The 24556-nt window shown below is 36.6% G+C and overlaps 3 protein-coding genes across 7 annotated transcripts; all 3 read right to left on the reverse strand.

Annotated features, from left to right (window-relative positions):
- Positions 1-7: 7 nt before the first annotated feature.
- Positions 8-6789, reverse strand: hdhd2 (haloacid dehalogenase-like hydrolase domain containing 2). 2 transcript variants are annotated; one of them, XM_042732170.1, is made up of 7 exons: positions 6708-6789; positions 6056-6164; positions 2543-2751; positions 1189-1273; positions 862-1078; positions 361-424; positions 8-254 (listed from the first exon to the last, which is right to left on the reverse strand). In XM_042732170.1, exons 2-7 carry the CDS (start codon positions 6154-6156, stop codon positions 142-144), a joined length of 789 nt encoding a protein of 262 aa, XP_042588104.1. In that variant the 5' UTR covers positions 6157-6164; positions 6708-6789; the 3' UTR covers positions 8-141. The 2 variants fall into 2 exon arrangements, with proteins under 2 accessions (XP_042588104.1, XP_042588102.1); XM_042732168.1 differs by lacking the exon at positions 6708-6789 and adding an exon at positions 6303-6690.
- Positions 6790-7744: 955 nt separating this feature from the next.
- ier3ip1 (immediate early response 3 interacting protein 1) lies at positions 7745-11203 on the reverse strand. Its single transcript, XM_019065534.2, has 3 exons — positions 11049-11203; positions 9716-9817; positions 7745-8440 (listed from the first exon to the last, which is right to left on the reverse strand). The coding sequence occupies exons 1-3, from the start codon at positions 11137-11139 to the stop codon at positions 8385-8387; spliced, it is 249 nt and encodes an 82-aa protein (XP_018921079.2). The 5' UTR covers positions 11140-11203; the 3' UTR covers positions 7745-8384.
- Positions 11204-11642: 439 nt separating this feature from the next.
- Positions 11643-23907, reverse strand: skor2 (SKI family transcriptional corepressor 2). Of its 4 annotated transcripts, none has more exons than XM_042732173.1 (10): positions 23592-23907; positions 22380-22450; positions 16915-18706; positions 16359-16422; positions 16125-16202; positions 14646-14711; positions 13967-14065; positions 13656-13723; positions 12375-12437; positions 11643-12222 (listed from the first exon to the last, which is right to left on the reverse strand). In XM_042732173.1, the coding sequence occupies exons 3-9, from the start codon at positions 18673-18675 to the stop codon at positions 12378-12380; spliced, it is 2196 nt and encodes a 731-aa protein (XP_042588107.1). In that variant the 5' UTR covers positions 18676-18706; positions 22380-22450; positions 23592-23907; the 3' UTR covers positions 11643-12222; positions 12375-12377. The 4 variants fall into 4 exon arrangements, with proteins under 4 accessions (XP_042588107.1, XP_042588108.1, XP_042588105.1 ...); XM_042732174.1 differs by having other exon boundaries at positions 11643-12169; positions 14646-14708; positions 23592-23904; XM_042732171.1 differs by having other exon boundaries at positions 11643-12169; positions 23592-23903.
- Positions 23908-24556: the final 649 nt, after the last annotated feature.

The raw sequence follows: 24556 nt of genomic DNA on the forward strand, positions 1-24556 counted from the left end.
AATACAGTTTTTTTCACAGTTCATGTTTTGATTTAGTTTTATTTCTTTTAAGTACATCAGAATAAATGCATAGGAATTACAGCGACATTATAAGGGACAGTTAAACAATAATCAAACTACACAGTGCCAATATTTGTCCAGTTATTTAGATCCTAAGAGATTTTCAAGTATATGATTGACAGCTTCTGGAAAGCTGTCACACATCAGGTGAGGTGGCGGGTTAATTTTACCCTCATCACCAGGTCTGTATTTACCTGCAAAAAATTAAAAGAAGATTATTATTATGCAGCAAAAGGAAAAAAATAAAAATATGACTACTACATTATGAAAACACAACTGCATATTAAGAATGAGGCCTACCAGTTTTCACTAAAATTCCCAGCATTCCTGCATTCTGTGCCCCACCAACATCATCTCTGGCATCCTGTGCAATAACAGTTTGGTTGGTGACAGATTACATTGTAAGGCAAACTAATTTCATATATTCCATCTTGAATTTCATAAAGAAATTACCTTTTTGTATTCAATATTTCAATAAATAAAAATTAAACAAGCCAAAAATACATAATATTTTGCATGAAGAAAATTAAGATATTTGCATTGTGATAATAGGCCTAACTTTATAAGTGCAATTTCATTTAATTTAATTTAGTTTAGTTTAATGTGAAACATGACCCAGAAATGTTCTCCACAGAATTAGTAAAAGAAAAAATGATCATGAAGTAGAGACATAATAATATTTGTACTATTTTCTATATATATATATATATATATATTTTTTTTTTTTTTTTTTGTGAAGTATAATCTATCTATCTGACAGACTCACCCTATTATTACAGTCCTATGCATATTCATACTCACGTCTCCTATCATCACAGCCTCTTCCGGTGAGCAGTTCAGGTCTCGTAAGGCCTCTAGGAAGAAGGCTTTCTCTGGTTTACCCACCACTGTGGCCTGGGTGTCAGTCGCGTACTCAAGACCCGTCACAAACGGACCCGGTCCCAAAGCCAACCCGTCCTTCCTTTTATAGTATCGTGCTTTATGGATGGCAATGAGGGGGGCACCATCTAAAATGAGTCTGATTAATAAGTCTGAATATATTAGAAGTAATATTTCAGACACTCAGTGGGAGAATTCAACTATTTAAATGTTTTAGATGGTCTATAAATATCTTCCAAAATGGTTTACCTGAAGGCTTTATTGAGTGTCTGGTAGTTGAAGTGGTCAGGTGCTAATCCAATCACAACAGCATTAGGATCTGAAGTTTCCAAACCTGCAGCATAGGAAAGTATGAGATCAACACAAACCCTTCTATGACAAACATGGAGAATTTTTTTTTTCCAAAGATCTTTTTTTTCTAAATGGAAAAAAATGGAAAACAAATGACAAAGTATGACATCATACTGCTCAGGCCCCACCCACCACCACTGATGAACTGTCCCGTATTTGCAGCCCTCAGCCTCATGTCTCGTAAGCAATGCATGTGTTTTGTGCCACCGAATACACCTAAATTCGTTTGTCTGCGCAAATCATTTTACTCCAGACTGCTTTATGAACATGGGACAACTCAAGGCAGGTTTTGCTAAAAAGTTCAAACTCAAGGATGGATCAGTACCCACTGTTCATGATCCAGCTGCACCTCCAGAAGAATTAAATCTCACACTTTAGATCTTTTATGATTACTTGCAAATCGCCTTTGCTCTTCCACGGAAGTGAGGGGTGGGGTGGGCAGCAGCTCATTATCATTTAAAGAGACAAGCACTGAAACGGGTCGCTGTATACAGAGCTGTTTTTGACATGGTAAAAAGGATGTTGTTTTTATGACCACTGAGGAATTCTAACCAAAATATGTTGCAGACATTTCATGAAGATCCTAAAGAATCAAACCAACTTGTGGAAAATGGGTGTACAATGTCCCCCACAGCCTCCACAAAATTGAGATTTGAGGTTAATTACAGATTTAAAATCATAACAAGAAATAGTTTAATAGCTATGATGCTGTTTTTGAAATTAAATCATTGCATAGCTATGACAGGAAACACTCGCATCTAACAATGCTTTGGAAAAGAAGTTAGTCTTAGGAAAAAAAAAAAAAAGTCTGCATAATCCAAAAAGGAAATAAAACAGTTATCAAAAAAGCATGTGCCTTACTCTATGGAAGCCCGTTTCCGCCACTAAATAAAAAATTTAAAAAACTAATTGCGACTTTTATCCCACAATTTACAAAGTTACAAAGTCAGAATTGTGTAATATAAACTTGCAATTGCATATTATAAAGTCAGAATTGCAAGATATGAACTCCCAATTCGGAGAAAAAAAAAGTTGTGAGAAAGTCAAAATTGTGAGATAAAAAGTCGCAATTACCTTGTTTTATTTTTATTTTTTTTTATTCAGTGGCGGAAACGGGCTTCCATATTATTCTGTGTCCTAAACTCCTGAAACATTTGTCCCTCATATTTAAGAGCAGTCTGTGCATTTTGGGAAAGAAATCAATCAAATCTGTGTGTGTCAGATAAGCTGTATAAATGAACAAGACGCTGACCTGTGAAGTCCTCTAGAGCGCTATCCTCCACCAGCAGTAGGGGGCGCACTGCTCTCTGCTCCAGTAGATTACGGGCTGCAGTGAGTGATGTGAAGATCTCCTGCTCCTGGAGGTCAAAGTTTAACCGACGCAGTCGCTCAAACAAGGTCCTCTTACATTCCTTCGTGGTGTTGGTCACAAATTTTACAGTGACTGGAGCCTGTCTTAATCTGGACAAGTACACGTCTAATTAGTTTCTATGCAATACCAAACAATAAAATATCTCAACTACATTACAAATGGCACTGAAATAGTTATAAAATGAAATAGTCATTTGCATATTTGGTATGCTGATTTCAGGTTGGCAGACATGTATTTAAGTAGTGTGTTTGAAATAATACCCATTTATTGATACAGTATACTGTCGATTACTTGATTTGAATTGATTTACTTGTTTTTATCCTTAATTTCTTTATTAGATTTTCTGCATGCAATATCAACTCATCAAATTACAACATTAATTTTATACAATTATTTTCCCATGTTATTATTAATACTACCCCACTAAACACTTCCCCTGCCTCAACAACTTATAACTTTCCATGGGAAAAAAAAAAAAAAGAAAAAAACAGAGCGAGAGAGAGAGAGAAGGACAGAGGTAAGAATAATAATTAAAAAATAATAATAATAAATAAATAAATAAAATTATGATTTTTATGTTTAAAAAAAGCATAAATAAAAAATTTATATTTATATATTAATGCTCAGCTTAAATATCAAGACAGTTAGCCAGCAGGTAATCAAAAATGTGTGCCACAACTTGTCAAAGGTCTTAAAAGACCCAGTGAGTGACAGTCTAATTTTTTCCAATTTAATGTAAGTAAACACTTCTTTTAGCCATGTATCAAAGGAAGGGGGTGAGACGTGCTTCCACTTTAAAAGGATGAAACGTCTTGCTAGTAAAGTAGTAAAGGCTAAAGCCTTTTGGACCGTTACTGGAAGGTTAACATCTACTGCTAACCCAAAAATGGCCAAAGGTGGATTTGTATCGATATCTATGTCGAAGGCATCTTTCAATGTTTTCAATATTTTAGTCCAATAATCAAATAATTTAGGGCATTCGCACAACATGTGAATGAGATCTGCTGGTGATTGCTTGCATCTATTACATGCATCTCTGACAGAGGGGTATATTTTGGCAAGTCTAGCATTAGTATAGTAAACTCTATGCAGAATCTTACATTGTATAAGCCCATGTCTTGTGCATATAGATGAGGTGTGAGTGAGCTCAAGAATACACTCCCAGTGTTCATCAGATAACTCAAATCCTAAACTCTCTTCCCAAGAACCTCTGGCCTGATTTGCAGAGCCTAAATTAATATTGTGGATCAGATTATAAATGACAGAAATACAATGTTTTGAGTGTGGTTCAAGCTTTAAGAAGTCATCCAATGGAGATTCAGGGGGACGATTTGGAAAATGAGGGAATAGTTTTTGCTCAAAGTGCCTGACTTGAAGGAAACGAAATAAGTGGGAATTAGGTAGATCGAATCTCTTAGAAAGATTATTAAAGGATGAAAAATACTGCTTTCACAGAGATCATCAATGGTCTTGATGCCCTTATTGAACCATATTCGGAACGCCTCATCCATAATGGATGGTGCAAAACAGTGGTTTTTAAAAATCGGAGAAAGGATAGGAGACCTATGCAAACCAGTGTGCTTCCTAAATTGAGTCCATATCTTAACTGAGTGGGATACTATTAAATTTGAACTAAAATTGGCAGGTAAAGGTAATTGAGAAGATATAAGTTCAGAGAGAGGCGCGCAGAGGACTGTTCTAGAAAAGCCAAACAAGGGAGTTCAGAATTTATATTGTTCATCCAATATAGAATTTTTTGGATATTGCAAGCCCAATAAAAGTCTAAAAAAAAAATTTTCATTCATATTCATTCATTACACACAGACTGATATATTTCAAATGTTATTTCTTTTAATTTTGATGATTATAACTGACAACTAAGAAAAATCCCAAATTCAGTATTTCAGAAAATTAGAATATTGTGAAAAGGTTCAATATTTGAAGACAACTGGTGCCACACTCTAATCAGCTAATTAACTCAAAACACCTGCAAAGGCCTTTAAAAATGGTCTCTCAGTCTAGTTCTGTAGGCTACACAGTCATGGGGAAGACTGCTGACTTGACAGTTGTCCAAAAGACGACCATTGACACCTTGCACAAGGAGGGCAAGACACAAAAGGTCATTGCAAAAGAGGCTTGCTGTTCACAGAGCTCTGTGTCCAAGCACATTAATAGAGAGGGGAAGGGAAGGAAAAGATGTGGTAGAAAAAAGGTAACAAACAATAGGGATAACCGCACCCTGGATAGGATTGTGAAACAAAACCCATTCAAAAATGTGGGGGAGATTCACAAAGAGTGGACTGCAGCTGGAGTCAGTGCTTCAAGAATCACTACACACAGACGTATGCAAGACTTGGGTTTCAGCTGACTCTTGAACAACAGACAGCGTCAGAAGAGTCTCGCCTGGTCTAAAGACAAAAAGGACTGGACTGCTGCTGAGTGGTCCAAAGTTATGTTCTCTGATGAAAGTAAATTTTGCATTTCCTTTGGATATCAGGGTCCCAGAGTCTGGGAGGAAGAGAGGAGAGGCACACAATCCACGTTGCTTGAGGTCCAGTGTAAAGTTTCCACAGTCAGTGATGGTTTGGGGTGCCATGTCAACTGCTGGTGTTGGTCCACTGTGTTTTCTGAGGTCCAAGGTCAACGCAGCCGTATACGAGGAAATTTTAGAGCACTTCATGCTTCCTGCTGCTGACCAACTTTATGGAGATGCAGATTTCATTTTCCAACAGGACTTGGCCCCAGCACACAGTGCCAGAGCTACCAGTACCTGGTTTAAGGACTATGGTATCCCTGTTCTTAATTGGCCAGCAAACTCGCCTGACCTTAACCCCATAGAAAATCTGTGGGGTATTGTGAAGAGGAAGATGCGATATGCCAGACCCAAGAATTCAGAAGAGCTGAAAGCCACTATCAGAGAAACCTGGGCTCTCATAACACCTGAGCAGTGCCACAGACTGATCGACTCCATGCCACGCCGCATTGCTGCAGTAATTCAGTCAAAAGGAGCCCCAACTAAGTATTGAGTGCTGTACATGCTCATACTTTTCATGTTCATACTTTTCAGTTGGCCTAGATTTCTAAAAATCCTTTCTTTGTATTGGTCTTAAGTAATATTCTAATTTTCTGAGATACTGAATTTGGGATGTTCCTTAGTTGTCATTTATAATCATCAAAATTAAAAGAAATAAACATTTTAAATACATCAGTCTCTGTGTAGTGTATGAATATAATATACAAGTTTCACTTTTTGAATGGAATTAGTGAAATAAATCAACTTTTTGCTGATATTCTAATTATATGGCCAGCACCTGTATATGCAAATGTCTCTTTGTAAACGCATCTATTTATTATTATTATTTTAAATATTTTCCGATATTTCAACAAACTGACCGGGCCAATGCCTCCTGCGCCCCAGGAACTGCAGCATCCTCGATATGAAGAGTCCCACTGAGATCAATTAGAACCGCTTTCAGCGCGCGACGCGACGCCATCACTGCAACTGAATATGAAAGACACTACACTCAGCTTTCTGATTATTAGATAGATAGATAGATAGATAGATAGATAGATAGATAGATAGATAGATTTGGCTTTGCCTGGGTTGAATGAATAAAAAAGGCAGATAAACATGACTGACGCTTTAGGGTTTTGGGGATCATATTGTCAGTTTCGAGTGTGCATTAATGCTCTTATTCACATGAACTCTGGATTAAACACAATGACTGTCTTCCAAAACAACATTTCATCTCATCATCTGTGTTTGACACAATTTAAGGATTTGGAAACCCTACATTTATTTAAAACGAGCTGCCAAACAACAAGAGCTTTAGCAGATTACTTTAAATCATTCAAGAACACAACGATCTAAAAGATCGTGTAAATAAGAATAATGTGTTGCCCGATTTACACACTACGAACACAGCAGAACATGCGCAGTCGTTTCCAAACGAGTTGCATATTTGTATTTTAAACTAATAATAAAAAAAAAGGATGAAACGATGACTGTTAAAGCATAAAACACATTTCTATGAACTACACTTACTTCCTGCTAGGGTCCTTCTCTGGCGGAGTCTTACATTTAGCAGTCCTGAGAAATGCCTTTCGAAAAAACACGTGCAACTACTTAATTAAGTTTTCTTCTATTTGTTTTAGTTCTCTCTCTCTCTCTCTCTTAATATATTTTATTTGGATGTATTTCATTTATTTATTTATTTATTTTTGTCTAAGAGCACACTGGATTTTCTCCACCCTGGCAGTTTATAATCATTTAAGAGGGTTACATATGACAGATCAGTCACTCAGTGAATGAAAAACATATGTTGGTTATTTTACTAGCAGATTAAATAGCATTTAGAACATCGATTCATATCTCTTTTACCAATATTAGATTGTTTGTTGTTGTTGGTTTACTATTTACATTCATCCAATGTTCATGATCAGTGCACAAAAATAAATAAAATTATTAAAAATTATATATATATATATATATATATATATATATATATATATATATATATATATATATATATATATACACACACACACACGTTATTTAATAATATATTTATTTATGAATAAACTATAAAAAATTGAATGAATTCTAGTATATGCATTGATTTAAATGTAACTATATGTATTAATTCATGCATTTAACATCCTGTCAGATCTCCATGTTGGGGGGTAATGAGGAGCATAACTTTGCTGCCAAAAATATTATTCCCTGCCATGATATAAATCCTGGGATTGGAGAAGTATAAAGACACATCATCTTTGGTAATAACCATTAAGCATAGATTATGGAAGGGTTATGCTGTAATCGCTGCTCTGAACATATGGTTGTAATTCAATGTTTTATCCGTGTCTGGGCTACTGTTAATAAAAAGGGAGGCGTTGTGGTGGTGGTGTAATATTGTGTTGTTTTTTGTGCACCATATGTTTTTTATGATTAATCAGAAAATATTTTGTAAATAATATTTTTTAAATGAGACTGAATAAATGCTGACTGATCTTGGGTGGCAAAATAAATAGAGGTGTAAAGCACTTATTACAAAACAAAAAAATGCCAATCTCCAACATATATTAACAGATGAAAAGACAAAACAACTTTATTAAACCTGAAATATGAAATGACTGGCTCATAAGGGCAGAAACTACTTTGGTCAAACTTGTCAAACCCTTCAAACCAAACGTGTTGCATATTAAAGCTTGATGTCATAACACTACATTAACCAAATCTTTATTAAAAAAATATTAAACCCAACGTTTACTTTCCAAGCTGTCTTTGAAATGGAAACACTGTAAGATTAGCTTTGGGGAACTTAACATTTATTAAAAAAGAAAATCAAAACAAATAAAGAAAGAAAAATATATTTCAGGTGCCAGAATCAAAGCACAAGACAGAGCTGTCTGACTGATGTCACTGATGCTCTGAGAAACACATGAATGCCTGAGGAGGTGACACTTTACTGGACCTTGGATGTGACAAAAACAACAAGCACAGACGCGGGAGCTTCTGTCAAGTTACAAAACTGGAAAAGAAAAAGGTTTACTGGTATTTGTTTTTATATAAAACTACTTACAGTAAATCATTCAGGGTACAATTTTCAGACATTGGAGAGCAACATTTAGAACCACAGATATAAAACAGTCCATTTTCCTTTGCCACATTCCCTGTGTTCCTCATTAGATCCTGATCCACCGCAATCCATCAATTCCTTCTTCATCCAAACAGTATTAATAAGACGATACACACTGCATTTACTGCTATCAGAGGAACTGTGGGAGGAGAAGGGAACACGTGTCATATAGAACAATTTCTGATATTACATCAAGCTATTTTCTCCAGAAGATCTATGCAAACCTAACAGCCATTACAGTGGCCTGTAGCACGAAGCGAGATGAACAAACTCAGAGCTGCAGAGTAAGTTTTGAGTTGACAAAACCCGATGATCAGGTTCACCGGGCTCACAAAGCTTGATATAAACGTTCTCCGTCAACTTAGTTCGTGATTAACGTGAAAGTGTGACGTGCAGCAAACAGCCAATCACACGGAGCGCAGAGAGCATCAGCAAAGCGAATAAACACTTCTGCTGCAGCAAACGTTTGGCAGCGGAATGAAAATATATGACTATGCAAAAAAAAATCTACTGAATTTAATTATTTATGTAGTTTCACACTTATATATAAATTTTGTTTGTATGTTTCCGCCACTGAATAAAAAATAGAAAAGGTAATTACGACTTTTTATCTCACAATAAAAACTATTTCTTCTCATAATTGCGTGATACAAATTTGCAATTGTGAGTTAAAAACTCATAATTGTGAGATATAAACTCACAATTCTGAGAAATAAAGTCAGAATTACAAGAAAAAAAGTCAGAATTTGCACGATTATGGTAAGTATAGACTGGAATTTAAGAGTTGAGAGTTTATTTGAGGCTTTTTTTATTTTATATCTGACTTTATAACTCGCAATTGTGCAATTCTGTGAAAAAAAGTCGCAATAACCTTTTTTTTATTATTCAGTGGCGGAAACGGGCTGCCATACAAAAGCAAAACATATAGGTTTAGTCATTTTAAAAGTTGAATATATAAAACGTATAATTTAAATACTTAAAATTAATTGTCACTTCATATAATAATCATCTGAATTTATTATACGATTTATAAACAATTATAATTAATATAATATAATAAAATTATAAATAAGTAGCTGCAAAATTCTTTGACTGTAAACTGCTGTAATTTGTAGCGAGAGATACGGGGGAGTGGCTTCACTGCGTCAGATATACGTCACTCTGCTCACAGCTGATTGGTGCAGTTTGGGTTTGCGATCTCTAACCCAGAATAAAACCTGCTCCGGAGCGGGGAAGCCGTGTAAGTGTAAACCCGCTCAAACACAACCCGTCTTCTTGAGCCTGGAAACTCTTAAACTAAACGCGGACTTATCTGTGTAAAAACTGAAACCAGCTTCGTTCTACAGGCCTCAGGTGTGTTAGTAATCATAGGAATGAACAGACATCAGTATTAACACTGTACAAAAGAACACACCTCTCATGACAGTCCTGACAGAGCGAATAAGGTTCAGAAGTTGTGCTTTAATCCCGGGTTCATCTCCAAATCCTCCAATACCCTGCTCTGCTCCCCAGCCGACTGGAAAATGACGTGTTTGTTAGTCACACAGCCCTCTGCCACAATATAATATAATAACTATATGCTTGCATTAGGATGTAGATCTTTATCATCAAGGACTGAAGCATTATATAATGTACACATCCCCTACATGTACATTTTACTAGAAACTTTTTTTATTTTATTTTTTTACTGTATTCACTGGAAAAAAGGGTGTGGTTAATCAATCCTTGAAAAATGTTGCATCTCTAACAAAACAACAGAAGTACAATTAAAAAACATGCATAATGTCTATCCAACTAGCTTGCAAAATGCTACTTGTGCTGATATTCCCAGCTGATCTGTATTCTTTAAGACTGAGGAAGAGAGCGTTGCTTTATTTATTTTATTTTATTTATTTATTTTCAGTGCCATCAGATATATTCCCTTTGGGAGAATTTAAGTTATTTATAAAATCAGATTTATTTATTTTTTTTGCTGAAAGATAATAAATACAGCCATGCTGCTAAATGTACTGTTCATTCATCTGTTATGCACGTTTTGTTTTTTCCTTGACAAGAACAAATTTCTCAAATCTTTCTTGCTGAATTTTCCTTTACTGTAAGATTTCTTACATTTATAAATAACAAGAATAACACATTTCATATACGAGAGTATCGTTCCTACAGATTCCTTTCTCTATCAGATTGCTTTTCTGTTTGCATGTTCAATTATTTTGTGTTATTGTATAACAAATGAAATGAAAAGTTTAGACCCAGTGCAATCATTAATATTTGTAAACAGTAATAGCAGTGATTAACGCTATTAAATAACACCAGTGTGGAAGTATGGAATTTGTGTAGTGATCGAAAATGACAAATAGAAATTATTTTTATTTTATATTTTCTCACTAACAGCTCTGCAAACCCTTTCAACCAAATTCAGAAACTCTGTTTTTAATTCAAATATATTGATTCATATGTAGGCACATTTACAGTACTGGTGAAGTGATATACAATAGACTGATTTCTATTAATAACTACTAACAGTCCTTTCAGGCGATGTCTAAAACCACCATGGTCATTTTAAAAACAAAGCATGTTATATTCGCTTATGTTAACATTTACAGTTTTCATATTTCTGTAGTTCCGTTCCCATCTAGGAGACGACAAATCTAGGCTAGCGATCCGAATGACAACACACACACATATTTACGCGACAAAACAAACCTATCTTCATACTTCAGAAAAACAATACAATTCTAAGGACTTACTTTTACTGAGGAACCTCTCTTCGTGGAGAACTGCGATGGCATTAGTGAATAATATCGCTGTTTGAATCAGCGCGTACAGAGTGAACGCCATGTTGGCACTATTGTGCTGACGTAGAAGAACTCGCGTCGCGCGGAGTGACGTCACAGACGCGCCGCGAGACGTTTAGATTGACAAGAGAAAAAAAAACCTACATAGTGATGTTTATATTGTTGATTTAAATATTAAGTAGTAAAAATTATTGTTTTATTTCGCCTTGTTTAATTATTATATTGTATAGATGGTTTTCATATTTATACTTTAGATTTAAACACTAATATTATATTAATATGATAATAAATGAAAATAACAGCTTATAGTAACTGAATTATGTATTTCATGATATATTTAATAATTAAATTACAGATGTAATATATTTGAAAAATAATAGAACAAGTCTTTAATTAAACACGCCTACAAAATCAATGTAAACCCTAAAAATGCACACAAACATTGTTTTATATAATTAATATCACTAATTGTCTTTCTTGACTTCCAAATTGTATTATGCTTGTGTTTATCAAAGTGCCACTTTCAAAAATAAACACATAAATAGCCTTTTTCATATTATAGACTTTTAATTATCCACATAAATAGTAGAGAAACTACAAGAACATATTTAAATACATTTGCATGAACAGTTAATAATAACATTTTTAAACTTGTGTTTATGTCAATGTTGTATTTAAACAGGCAAAACATGAAAAAGTTCACACGCTTTCAGATTGCTCTTAGACATCGGCCACAGTAGCCTACAGAGCAACGACCTCCTTCTGTACAGTTACAACCTATCGCTAATATCATTGTACAGTTTGCTTTATCAATAAACCAGTGAATGCATGGGTAATAAACTTAAATAAGTTCATAAATAATCAAAGTGGGGTTACTGTACAGGGAATACGTCAAATGAGCTCTAAATCATTGGTAGATGCATTGAACTGTCCTGTGTATCGGTTTTGGTTTGATTGAGAGCTGGACATCGATGAGGCGGTCTGTCAATGGCAGCGTTCAACGTTTGATCCGGTCACGGGGCTGCTTCCGTTGTGCTTGATGATTCCTCATAGACATGGGGATGATTTCAACTCTGTGTGTAAAAAGATGTTGAGAGCAGCTTGGTTTAGTTTCAAACGAATTTACCTAAAACATATAACAATAGATATAGTCACTAGGATAACGTCAAACATAGTGCTGTTTGTAATATAAAATCTATTTTGATTGAAGCTCATATTAAGATTTCACTGAATGACCACACATTGTTTCTCATTTGATGAAGTAACTTTGATACTTACCATTTAGCTTTTGTTTAGATGTGTCCCGACCTTTTCTTTTCTAATGATGTTTGCATAGGGAATCTAGAAGACGGGAAAAAAATATATTTATTAATTAATTAAAAAATACATGGATTGAGTTAATACTTGGATTATATCATCTATCTAGAGAATGGATGATGCTAAATTTGCTTAATAAAATAATGTTTAATGAAAATTTGTGCCCTTAATATTTTTTATAATGCACTACTTTCTACATTGCAATACATTTACATTACAGTTACTTAGTCATTTTTATTTTATTTTTATTTTTATTTTTTGTCTCTTCTGCTCACCATTTATTTGACTGAAATAACAGTAAAAAAGTAAAATTGTGAAATATTTTTATAATTCAAAATAACAGTTTTTTATGTTAATATATTTTAAAATGTAATTTATTTCTGTGATCAAAGCTGAATTTTCAGCATTATTACTCCAGTCTTCAGCGTCACATGATCCTTCAGAAATCATTCTAATATATTGATTCGCTGCTCAAGAAACATTTCTGATTATCATCAATGTTGAAAACCGTTGAGCTACTTCATATTTTTGTGGAAACTGTTTTTTTTCTCTCTGTCAGGATTCTTTGATGAACAGAAAGTTCAAAAGAACAGCATTTATTTGAAATAGAAATCTTTTGTAACATCGTAAATGTCTTTACTTTCACTTTTATTCATTTAATGCATTCTTACTGAATAAAAGTATTACTTAAAAAACACACACACACATTGGGCAAGCAATGCTGTCTTCAATTTAAAAATACAGTTTAGTCGTGACTATATTTGCAATTCACAGGGTCTTCTTGTACCTTACTTTTTAAATATATGGGGATACGACACCAAAAGGAAGCTTGCATCTTGCAAACTTCATTATGAATAATTCATCTCTATAGTTTTGTGCATTACAGAAGTTCAGCTTTCAATCTGTCACACTGTAATCTCTCATATATGATCTCCCCTGGCTTGACGGATGGTGTTGAACTGAGAGAACACACAGTGGCAGTCTGCGTTAATCCTCAACCCCTTAATGAGACCAGTCTGTGTTGATTGATGGGGGTGCGTTGTGGAATGTTGAACCAGTTCTAGACAACAAAAGATTACCAGACACCAGATCCTGCTGCTAGTCTGCTGGTTATCTTACATTTCCACTTTAACATAGATTTAGCCTGCTACAGCAGATTACTAATATAAGAGGGATGCATGTGGGATATTTGTATGATTCACGAGTAAATTAATCAGATGAGAAATTATGAAAACTCCTTACCATCTGTAACTGCTGCACCATTTCTTCCCTGTAAGCCAGTTCTCTCTTCATTTGGTCTTGAAAGTTATCTGTAGGATAGCAAAAATATGCAATATTAAAAACAAAGGCATCTTATGGTCACCTGAGTTCATATGTAAACTCTTTTACAGTTATGTAGTGGCCTACAAGTGCTTTTCAAAAAGGCTTGTTTTTAAAATAATGCATTATGGAGTTATAGTGACTTATCGATCAGGTGAAGCAGGTCTCTGATTTTCACATGCTAAATCATGATGATACTGTAAAACACGTGAAGTGAAAGTAAGGACACTTACGGAAAACTGGAAATGGAGAGCTGCCTTTCAGAGCGTGAAACTCCTGCTCCAGTCTCCTCCGTAAATCTATCTGTTCAAGGAGAACTTTCTGGAGTTCCTCTGAAGGACAGATTACAACATAAATCAAGATCAGACGCTGAGCTGCGCTGAAATATCAACTGTTACATCTAGAGCAGTCACAAAAATGTGTTTGGAATATTTTTTTTACTGCCGTTCAAAAGTTTGGGGTCAGTAGGAGTTTTTAAAGTTTTTTAAAATAAGTCTGTTCTGCTCACCAAGGCTGCAGTTATTAATTAAAAATACAGTAAAATTGTGAAATATTATTACTATGTATAATACCGTTTTCTTTTTTAATATTTTGTAAAATACAATTTATTGCTGTGATCAAAGTTGAATTTTCAGCATCATTACTCCAATCTTCAGAAATCATTCTAATATTGCTGCTCAACAAACAGTTCTGATTATCATCAGTGCTGAATACAGCTGCTTTGATGATAGAAAGTTCAAAAGAACAGCATTTTATTTCCAATCAATTAATTTGTTACTTTATAAATGCATTTACTCTCACTTTTGATCAAATGAACGTGTCCCTGCTGAATAAAAGTATCATTTTCTTTCAAATAAAAATCTTACTGACCCCAAACATATTCTTTAATAAAGTCTTTGCTTGTTGACTCACCCTTTTCCATGTTCTCAACATCCTTCTTGAGCGATACGGGAGAGTTTGTGTCTTGACTTTGGTCTGCTGAGCAGAAAAAAAAACAAAGATTAAAAGAAAACCTTGAAGATTTATAACACTTTGCAAGCATGCATTCATGTCAGTTTCAATAAAGTTCATATGAAACACTGACACACGTCATGCAGTTCTAGCAGCAACCAGTAGATGTCAGTCTGACATCAGGATACTTCCAAACACTGGATGGATATTTCAGACAAATGTATTTGACTTGTGAAGTGAAATAGAAAATACAGTGCTATTTTGCTGGGGTGAGGAAATGGTATTCATATATCATAAATATGGTATGGCTGCATATTTACTGTAAAAACATAATGCTATGAAAATAATGTAACTCGCTCAACAAAATATCTGATTAGTGCATTCGAATAAACAGCCCTTGTGATATGCCAATATCCTGAAATTGTGAAAACAGCTGATTTCGTTAATGTTACTGCGCTATTGAATCAGGAAATTATTCGAAACAGTTTTGATTGCAATTCTTAGGAGTCGGTACGTCCGCGCTGCACGACGGCGTCTGTGTTTTTGTGTCTATATCGCAAATGGCTCAAATGAGGTGATCCAACACGCTGGTATAATCTCTCTCTCTCTCTCTCTCTCTCTCTCTCTCTCATCTCCAGTCTTGCCTCCTTAAGCCGAACAAGGCGTTCCTCATTTGGAAAGCGGTCTTGTTCTCGCTCTCCTCCTCTCTCTGTCTCATTTGACAAGCAAATTTGCAGACAGTGCCTGAGGATAACAACCTCGTTTGACAGTCAATTAACCGTGAATAGTCAAAGCCAAGGCAGTTTGCATTATATAAATGGAAAATTAGATTATTTTTTTTCCTCCCTCCCAAGAAACAGAACTATCTTTAAGACACTGCCGTTAGACTCTTTGGAAAATCAGAAGTTCTAATCACGTTTCCCAGTAGCCCCTCGGAGACATTTAGCAATCAGGCAAAGGTGGTTTCATTTAATTTGTTTCATGTAATTTTTTCAAATATATTATACGTTATATGAGGAGATCATTATCGGGTAGATAATATAAATGTTGCCGTAGATGTCATAAAACACCTTTAATGTCTTTCTGACAGATAAAAGGCAATAAGCTATGATCTTTCTAATGGAAGATTTTGCAAAGCAAAAGGCAATTATTTCCGTCTGATATTGTTCAAATGGTGATTGTCACCTTCCTGGCGTTGAGCTGATTGTCTTGCTGAACTGTTATGGCTCCCTGCAGAACACATTTTCCCAATGACATTCTGGAGAGAGCTGCTCCATTTTAAGAGTGCGGCGAGAGTATATTCCATCCCCTATCTTTTATATTTAGATTAATCCTAATATCCTTGCAGGGATGGGCTAGCTGTGCTGCGCAAATTATTTGGAGGCCCTCTTGCTGTAAGTGGCGGATGTAAAGCGGAGATAAAGTGGCGTGCGTTCTTACTTGGATTCTCACGCCAGTATTCAGGTGCCGACGTTTCTGTCTCTGGGATGAAAAAGCTGCTCTGCTCTTTGTTGTCATCTGAACGAGAAAAAAAAAATTCTAATTTGAATACATGCACACAAATGAATTGAATGATAAGGTAAAGGTGTAAAATTGTATCCTCTTATATAATGCATGGAATAATCACATTGCAATTTCCACAGTCATTATATTCACTTCACATTCATTTCTCACCTGAGATGGTAGTTTTGTTTTTGCTTGCATATGCTGGCAGCCCATCGTCTCTGCTCTTGTGAGCCTGCAACCATAAAACACCAGTGATGTCTGATTAGAACTGATTCATAACACCAGGCCAAAGGTTGAACATTGAGCAACAAAATATATCAGTCAGCCAAAAGCACAGAATTGATTAGCCTTGAGCACGACATCGCTGTTATGTTTTATATATATGATCCTGATGTTTGTTTGGCTTTGTCGTCCTACCGAGTTCTTCTGGATAAATCAACGTGCGTGAGGCTAATTGCTAAAGAATTCCCGTTTCGATCCCTGTGGCTCTCAGCGTCAAAGGGTTAAAGATTAAAAGGGCTAATAGGCAGAAGTGACAAAGGGGAGCAAACATAATGTCGCTATTAAACAAAACACGACTGGGCTTATTAGAAGGGATCAAAGAGCTCTGAATATTTCATTTCTGCAGGGAACACAGGCTATCAATCTTGTTATGCATATGGCCCCTGCCAGCCAATGGCCCGCATTTAAATAATTAGTTAAAGTGCCTGGAGGGAATATTTACATTTCTGTACGCGCCGCTTTCCTCCAGTGAGCCGTGAACGGGGCTGGGGACTTTGAGGATGGTGGGTGGACTGACAGCGAGGCCGGGTTTGTCCTCTGCCGAGGTCTCGGCGGGAGCACTTGGGAAGGAGGGCGGTTCTTTGGCCTGCTGTGGTTCCCCCACGCTGTTGTCGGGAAGCCCGTGCATTTGCAGGGGTGTCTGTGCCGCTCGGCTGGTGAAGTCTTCCTGTTCCTCGTCCTGTTTGGTCTCCACGTCCACTTCCTGCTCCTCGTCGCTCTCTCCGCTGTCGTAGCTGCAGCTGGTGCCAGGAGAAAGGTGCCGCTCCGGGCCGAAATCCTCCAGGCTGCCGTGGAGCTTGGCGATGCTTTCTGCGTCTTTGACAACTGGGCGGAAGGCGGAGTGGTAACTGGCCTTGCGGGCTTGCAGCGAGGGAGCGTCTAGGAGTTTTAGCCAGCCCTCCGGGGCGGGGCGGAGGTCAGAGGTCACGGGTGTACAGTCGCTCTCAAACAGCCCAGATCTAGGGTTCGTTTCCAAACCCGAACCGACATCACCTTGTTCAGACAGATCCAAAAAGGCTTGTCTGAGAGATGGGCTCTCTGTGAGCGAGGAAAGGGCATTGGGTTGGGGTTGGAGGTAAGTGGGCACCGGGATACCCCCAGTTGCCCTCGGGGGCCAAAACATGCAGAAGGGAGGATAAAAAGCGTCCTTTCGGCCAGGCCAAAGGAGCCCTGAGAGGCCGCTGTTTTTCTGTCCATTGGTCGCCTCGCTGTCATCCTTCTTCTGCGGGCACAAGCCGAAGGCTGGGAAGGTGTATGGGCTTGGGAATAGCGACGTGGTTGGGAACTTCTGCAACATCCCGAAACCTTTGCTCGGGACCGGGATGACCGGGTAACTGCGTGGGGGTTTTCGGGGCGAGAGGCTATTGGCCTCCAACTCATCATCGTCCTCGTACCTGCCTCTCTTCTGGGCAAGTTCTGGAGAAATCATGTGGGGCAGAACTGAGTTCACAGCCTTGACGGAGCCCATGTTAGAGGATGGAAACGCCCTCTTGCGACTTCCTCCGTTAAACATGGCTTTTACATCCTCCCAGGCAAACAACAGGTCCTCCGCTGCCGTTTTGTCTGACAGTTTAAGGTGCCGACGCCAGGAGTTGAAGTTGGCGGCGTCTGGCTGCGTGTACTTGGCTTCGGGTGTGCGGTGCGAGTGGAAGATGAATTTGTTAGGGGAGAAGTACATATTACAGTAGGAGCACTTGATGCATTTGGCCCGGGAGCTGTTGTAGCGCGCCGGGATGAAACTTCCCCGGCAGCCCCAAGCGCATTCATGCATCACGTCGAATGCGAAGTTGTCTGGCAGCTTGGGTGGTGAGTTCTCTCCCAGGAAAGACTTGCACAGTCGCTCTGCCTCACGTTTGGTGATCATGCCACAGCGGCGGGAGGAGATGGGCATGGCGCCCGCCCGCCGGAGGATCTCCAGCTGGACTGGGGTGCACTGCACGCAGGTGATGCCCAGAGCCACGCGACGATTGTGGATCTCGTTGTAGCTGTAGTTCTTTAATAGGGTGTTGGATATCTGAGCCAGGCATAAGCGCTCTTGATTGTCAATCACCAGCGAGACAATAGGCACCCCGTAGAGGATGACCTGCCCAACTTGGTTGGGCTTAAGAGAGGATCTTGGAGGCGTGAGCGGCTCCTGCTGGAATGAACTCGGTGGGGTGGCCATCACAATGTCGTTTTGTCCAGGCAGAAGACTCTTTTCCATTCTTTAGATACCAGTGAGTGGAGGTGTTCGTCTGTAAACACAATTAAATGGTTAATTTAGCAATGAAAATAAAGGAATCAAAGAAAAAAGATTCAGTTGTATTAATTCATAAAGAATATTACTCTGATAATACGCAGTTATTACCAGATGTGACATAATTAAATAGAAACCAGATTTTTTATTTTGCTATTTTATTTTTATTTTATAAAAACAGGAAGAGCGAGAGAGAGAGAATTAAACAACTTGCACAATTAATGTAAACCTTTTTTAACATGTCAGACACGTTGTTTATAGATCAGCATATGATACGGGTGAAATAAAAACTCACAGAACGAGACAAAAATGACGATGACGAAATAAAAAACCCTTTAAAGAACGAGAGAAAATAAAGATGCCATTCAATATGATCGCAAATTAAATAAAAAGGATATATATTTAAAAACAAATAAATAAATGAAGAACTAAATCATTGTGCAAGCGACATGCAATGATTCACTTTATCCCTTAAAGACTCTGAAGCACGAACGCTTTTTGTCCCTGTCCGAAAATGCAAAACGAAAAATCGTGTAATGCTTTTAATGCTGCGTAATTATTTAACAATTTATGGATAACTTTATGTGGGGTAATAACAATGTAGCGAAATTTGTAGAGTTCAAGCAGATTTTCCTGTAGAATGTTCTGTCGGCATCAACGTTCTCTTCCGACTTTTTCACACAGAATATAGAACGTCGCTTTTTAGGTTTAGGTAATGTATCATATATTAGCCCAGTGTTAGCCAAAATAATAATAATAATAATAATAATAATAATAATAATAATAATAATAATAATAAATAAATAAATGTACCATAAAAATGTATTTGTATCCACACATTCACTTTTTTAGTCTGAGAACAAATGTCTCTTAAAAAGCCTAAACCTGAACAAAAATACATAATTTTAGACGGACTGGGAGACGATAAAAGTTTGTATTTTTCTTACCTCCGCGCGCTGCCGGAGATGTCCAAACACTACAGAATTCAAATCATGTCGCAGTCTATTCCACATACAGAACTGGAAATGTGCCTTCGACCGGTCAACGAGAGCGCGAACTTTATAAATAGGCCTGCAAGCACGATAAATGGCCAATATCACAACAGGCTCTTTATCGAGTCCAGCATCAGCAGTAACAGTAGAGACAGCGCGAATAAGCGCGCGTCTCACACACTGGCTCTTATTGCCGGAGCGCGTTGTGAGTGATTGGCGTGGCTCTGCCCCTCTGAAGAGCCAATGACGCTTCACTGACTGCCACTCAAACGCGCCTCGAGTTCACATCTGAATCAGAGGAACAAACTCCCGAGATCCAGCCGTGCGCAGTCAGTATAATAGCACGGAGAAGTGTGTTACTCTAAAATACTAGAACATAACGCGCTGAAAATATGAAAACATTTTTTTCACAACATTAATAATGTAATTGCAGTTTTTAACTAGGTTTTATATTAAAGTCTGAAACTAATTGTAAGCCTAATGTATTATAACCTAGCTACTGACAGGATGATTTAAAATAGCTAATAATTAGAACCGTAATATTTTAGTCGATTTTAATTGTTTATTTATTTATTCAAGTATGACGTTTACAGTTTGATTCCTCCGCTTTAAGCATCCAATCACATTGTTTTTAAAGCAGCTGAAGTAGCCCAATCATTTTTAAGTGTGAAGAGCAGTCAGGTAGTTTTTTATTAATGCTTTATTATTTCGTTATCAGCATCTGCAGTCGTCACTGAAACTGTCCAAACTGTCATGCCATATTGAGCCAATTTCCACGCATTCATAAATCAAGCGAAAGGGGACACATGTCGGCATGTCATTTTTTCATCATTATGAGGGCTGTACGTCGACCACAACTGAGAATAAAACTAATCGCTTGATGCCGATGACGCGTTGTCCGACAAACTGTCTCATCAATAACATCCCTATAATAGCATTTTTCGTCATTATGAGGGATGTAAGTGGAAAAAAAAAAGAAGTCATTTTTAATTTTAATTTTTCATAGTCGGATCAGGACTGTGTAATATTTAAAATCCCTATGATTTCTTTTTTTTTATTTTTTTTTTTTGCAGAAGAAAAAAAAAATCTTTTTTTTTTTGCAGAAGAAAAAATTTTATTTTAAACGTCGGCTTTGCGAGGTATTATAAAGATGCTGATGGCATTGCACGTAATTATAATAGGAATATTGGGCGTAATTTTGACGTTTCCATTTTGCCGTGATAATAGAATTAGTACAAAAGGTCGAGTGTTTTGAAAAGCCCAGTCAAATTGACAGGAACGAGAGGGTCCCATCTGCAGCCCCCTAAACCTCATTTAGATCCCATCCCGCTGGCTTTTGTCTCCCAACAGCCAAAGAGCACCTCATAGGACCCCTCATCCAATTACAGGAATATGAAAAAATATGATATGATAGATACACTTTAAATTAATTGCTAACACTCATGAAGCTTTTCATTTTAATAAAAATTACCTCACATATGCTTCAATAATTGTAATATTAAAATGCCATACAACTTTGGTTGGTATTTTCATGTATATATTCGCATTTGAATTTATATCAGCTATTGTATGCTTATGTCTTATATGTCCACAAAGTGAAAAACTGCCCAGTAATACTAATTATAACAAAGACCAGTTGAACTATTGAAAATGTTTATGTTTATTAAACCGCTGATGATGACAACTGTTCATGTTGTAGGCATTAAATCATAGTTCATATGATACACTGAACTTCATCTATATGTATGTTAACCCTACTGTGAAATTAATCATGCGTTTTAAAAATTACTTATGTGACCTGTCGGGGTCAATACAGAAGAACAAGGAGGGGGAACCTAATAGCTACAAGAATAGGACATTACACATCAAATCCATCATCTAACCAAATATACCTCAGGCAAACTGTAGTGTTAAAAAAAAAAAAAAAATCAAACGTCTTCACTTTCCAAAGCAGGTTTACTTCACTGAATCCTGCTCTCTTTAAAGATTCCTCTCTGAGCTATAATTGTCACGGACAGAAAGTCCCACAGTACACTATGGCCTAAACAGGCCTTAGTACACTGTCCTACATTATAATCCTTATTTAATGCTGGAGGTCTATCAGAAAATTACAAGACTAAACGGCACTTGGTCTGTGAAGATTTATCGAGCAATATCATTTAAAGACAATCTCATCATTCGTAGATGTTTTGCCCTTGATTGTTTAGTCTTGATTGCATGACATGCATGAAATTGTTACCTGCATATAGTTCAATATGCTGCTTCCAGTAGTCTATAATGGACACTGTATATGTTATTACTGTAAGGTAATCAGACTCCATGCATCTTCTGATTGAACAGTGATACAGAAGACAGCATCAGACAGGTAAATAGGGCTAGAAGTCGATACAGTGTGGTGCCACCCATAGCCTTTAAGGAATTGTGAAATATGTATCATTTAATTACATTTTGAAGTTGCAATAATCAGCCAACGTGGAATCACATAACAATTCTGTTTATGTGAAATAAGATTAATTCTTATGCAACTGATGGAGGCAAATGTTTTTATTTCATTTAAACATTCCTCAAATTAAATTTGAACAATTACAAATAAATAAAATGAATATCTTTATGATTAAACAGAATGGTTTTGTTTAAATATCTGAGATATTTTGTGGCAGTGTGTGTTGGTGCACATACCTTTTCCAGAGCTCAGGAGAATCGGGTTTTCTAGCTGTTTTCAGCTCACCTTCTGCAGCGTCAGTCAATCCCTGGAACGGTCACAAACATATTTTAGTCTTGAACGGTCATAAATTACTGAATTTTTAGTGTCCTTCATGCCTCACTGGAGCTTGATTGATGGCTTCATTCGTGTTCATGAAATTATAATAATCTTTTGTAACATTAGTCACCTTGTTGACGAAAAAATAAATAAATACGATACTGTTTACGACTATTTCTGGTTGAAATCAACGGCACGTGAGATTAAAACAATGAACCACTTTATAAAAGGTTTTTTATTTATTTATTTTTTTTCTGTCTTAAGCTCCTCCCATACTTTGAATTCTAGAGGATGTACGTAATATACGGGCCTAAAAAAATAAGAATATAACCTGCAGTCACAGTATCTCCAAGGAAGTTCTGTTTATAAGACATTTTCGTTTTAAAAATGGTCCGACAAATAAATGCACGACAAAACAAGACAGCTGCCTTTATATAAACCTGCTTATATTAATGTAAATCATAATAGTAAACAGCTGAACATCTTGAAATAGATATTTGTCTACCACTATTTCTTTACTACAAATGTAAACATTAATAATCAATTGCGGTTTTAAATGTTTAAGTAAAATCAAAGTGATTCAAAAGTTAAAAGTCGGCCACTTTATATCCTATTGAATTATTATGACGGAGATTGATCTGAAAACTGAAAATCCATAAATCCGAGTAGAAAAGACAGACATTATTGTGACAAGTTAAGGACGATCCTAAAACATTTTGACAACAACATTTTTTGAATGGATTTTTTTTTTTTTTTTTTTTTTTTTTTTTTACAAAACTATAAACATTCTTGAACTTTCAGGCAAACACGTTCACTTTTATATGCCCTTTAAAACTATTCTAGAGATTAATTTGACAGATATTTAACACATGTTTTCAAACAGGAATAACAGAAAACAGAATAGGCTACACATACAATACTATCAGCTTTGATCATAATCCACAACTGATGTCTATGTTGTACGTTTTCTTTTCGTCTTCTTCTTTTTTTCATATAACGAACAAATAAGAAATTAAATGTAGGCTTATATTAAAGCCACGACACGACAACCCGGTTATTAAAGACATTATTTTAGATTTGACGCAATTTTAAAAACTTTAAAAGCGCTTTGAGAAAGCTGAGGCGCTTACCTTACACGCAGCACGCGATAGCGGCGTGTGTCGCGGCTCCTCCGCTGACGCGTCGCGCTTCTGCTCTTTTGTGAGATATTCCAAGTGCAAGCTTTAGCGATGCAGCTCTGCGACTGACACTGAACTGAAGCTGTCGTGCTCTATTGAATCACTCTGAGTGAACCGCGCGAGACATGAGAGCAAATATAAAGGCATCTGCCGCGCATTGCTCTTGCGCTCTGGAGACGAGCTTGAGAAATGTGCTCATCGCAGCCGGTGCTGTCACTGAACTTCACATCCCAAAGAATCTCAGAGAGGTGGGGCTTTTTACACGATCAGAACATGGAGAATGGCATATCATGTTTGATCTTTCCCGTCTGAAAGTTGTGAAGGAAACTATCTCGTTTTTACAGACTGGCGTCTAATCTGAAAAGTTCTGCCATTGACAATGAGATCTGAAAACTTTATTCCTTTGTCATTAAGAATATTTTATAGAAAATAGAAAACAAAGACATTAATCCTTTTTGCACACTCTCGGGAATTACCTACGGTACATCTTTGTTTAAATGTATTTGGGAACGTGAGTCTGTCATCATACTGTACATATATGTAGACCGGGGCTTGTTGTCACACTTTCTGAGGGTATGTTTATGTTAGAAAGTCAAATAATATTTTTTTTTATTGGAAAATTCACGTTTTTGGCAAAGAAAAATATACAATTTACTGAACACACACTGATCTTTTGTGATAACATGCTCTGAAACACTGTATGGGGTAAGTTGTCACATTGCATATTGTCATGAAAAAAAAAAGAATCCTGCAAAAACCTAAAATTTAACTTATGAATTTCTAAGACAGAAAAGACTAAATTCAGCACAATTATTCTAATTTACAGTTTAAAACTTAGTGTCTAAAACCAACATCTTTTGAAGAAAAAGAGAAACATATGAATGATAATTAAACCGGTCAGCTTCCTTTACTGGGTT

Source organism: Cyprinus carpio, chromosome B10 (genome assembly GCF_018340385.1).
Source record: "Cyprinus carpio isolate SPL01 chromosome B10, ASM1834038v1, whole genome shotgun sequence".
NCBI lineage: Eukaryota > Metazoa > Chordata > Actinopteri > Cypriniformes > Cyprinidae > Cyprinus > Cyprinus carpio.

What these genes read in the sequence shown, in the direction of transcription:
- hdhd2 (XM_042732168.1), bottom strand. Translation starts at nt 6,324, where the DNA reads ATGATCCCCAAAACCCTAAAGC. An exon ending in GCGCAGGAGGCATTGGCCCG is followed by an intron (nt 2,752 to 6,055) that starts GTCAGTTTGTTG and finishes GTACTTGTCCAG; the next exon opens with ATTAAGACAGGCTCCAGTCA. An exon ending in GGGAATTTTAGTGAAAACTG is followed by an intron (nt 255 to 360) that starts GTAGGCCTCATT and finishes AATTTTTTGCAG; the next exon opens with GTAAATACAGACCTGGTGAT.
- ier3ip1 (XM_019065534.2), bottom strand. Translation starts at nt 11,139, where the DNA reads ATGGCGTTCACTCTGTACGCGCTGATTCAAACAGCGATATTATTCACT. An exon ending in AGAGAGGTTCCTCAGTAAAA is followed by an intron (nt 9,818 to 11,048) that starts GTAAGTCCTTAG and finishes GTCATTTTCCAG; the next exon opens with TCGGCTGGGGAGCAGAGCAG. An exon ending in TGTCAGGACTGTCATGAGAG is followed by an intron (nt 8,441 to 9,715) that starts GTGTGTTCTTTT and finishes CTCCTCCCACAG; the next exon opens with TTCCTCTGATAGCAGTAAAT.
- skor2 (XM_042732173.1), bottom strand. Translation starts at nt 18,675, where the DNA reads ATGGAAAAGAGTCTTCTGCCTGGACAAAACGACATTGTGATGGCCACC. An exon ending in AAAGCGGCGCGTACAGAAAT is followed by an intron (nt 16,423 to 16,914) that starts GTAAATATTCCC and finishes TTATGGTTGCAG; the next exon opens with GCTCACAAGAGCAGAGACGA. An exon ending in TGTTGAGAACATGGAAAAGG is followed by an intron (nt 14,066 to 14,645) that starts GTGAGTCAACAA and finishes TCTGTCCTTCAG; the next exon opens with AGGAACTCCAGAAAGTTCTC.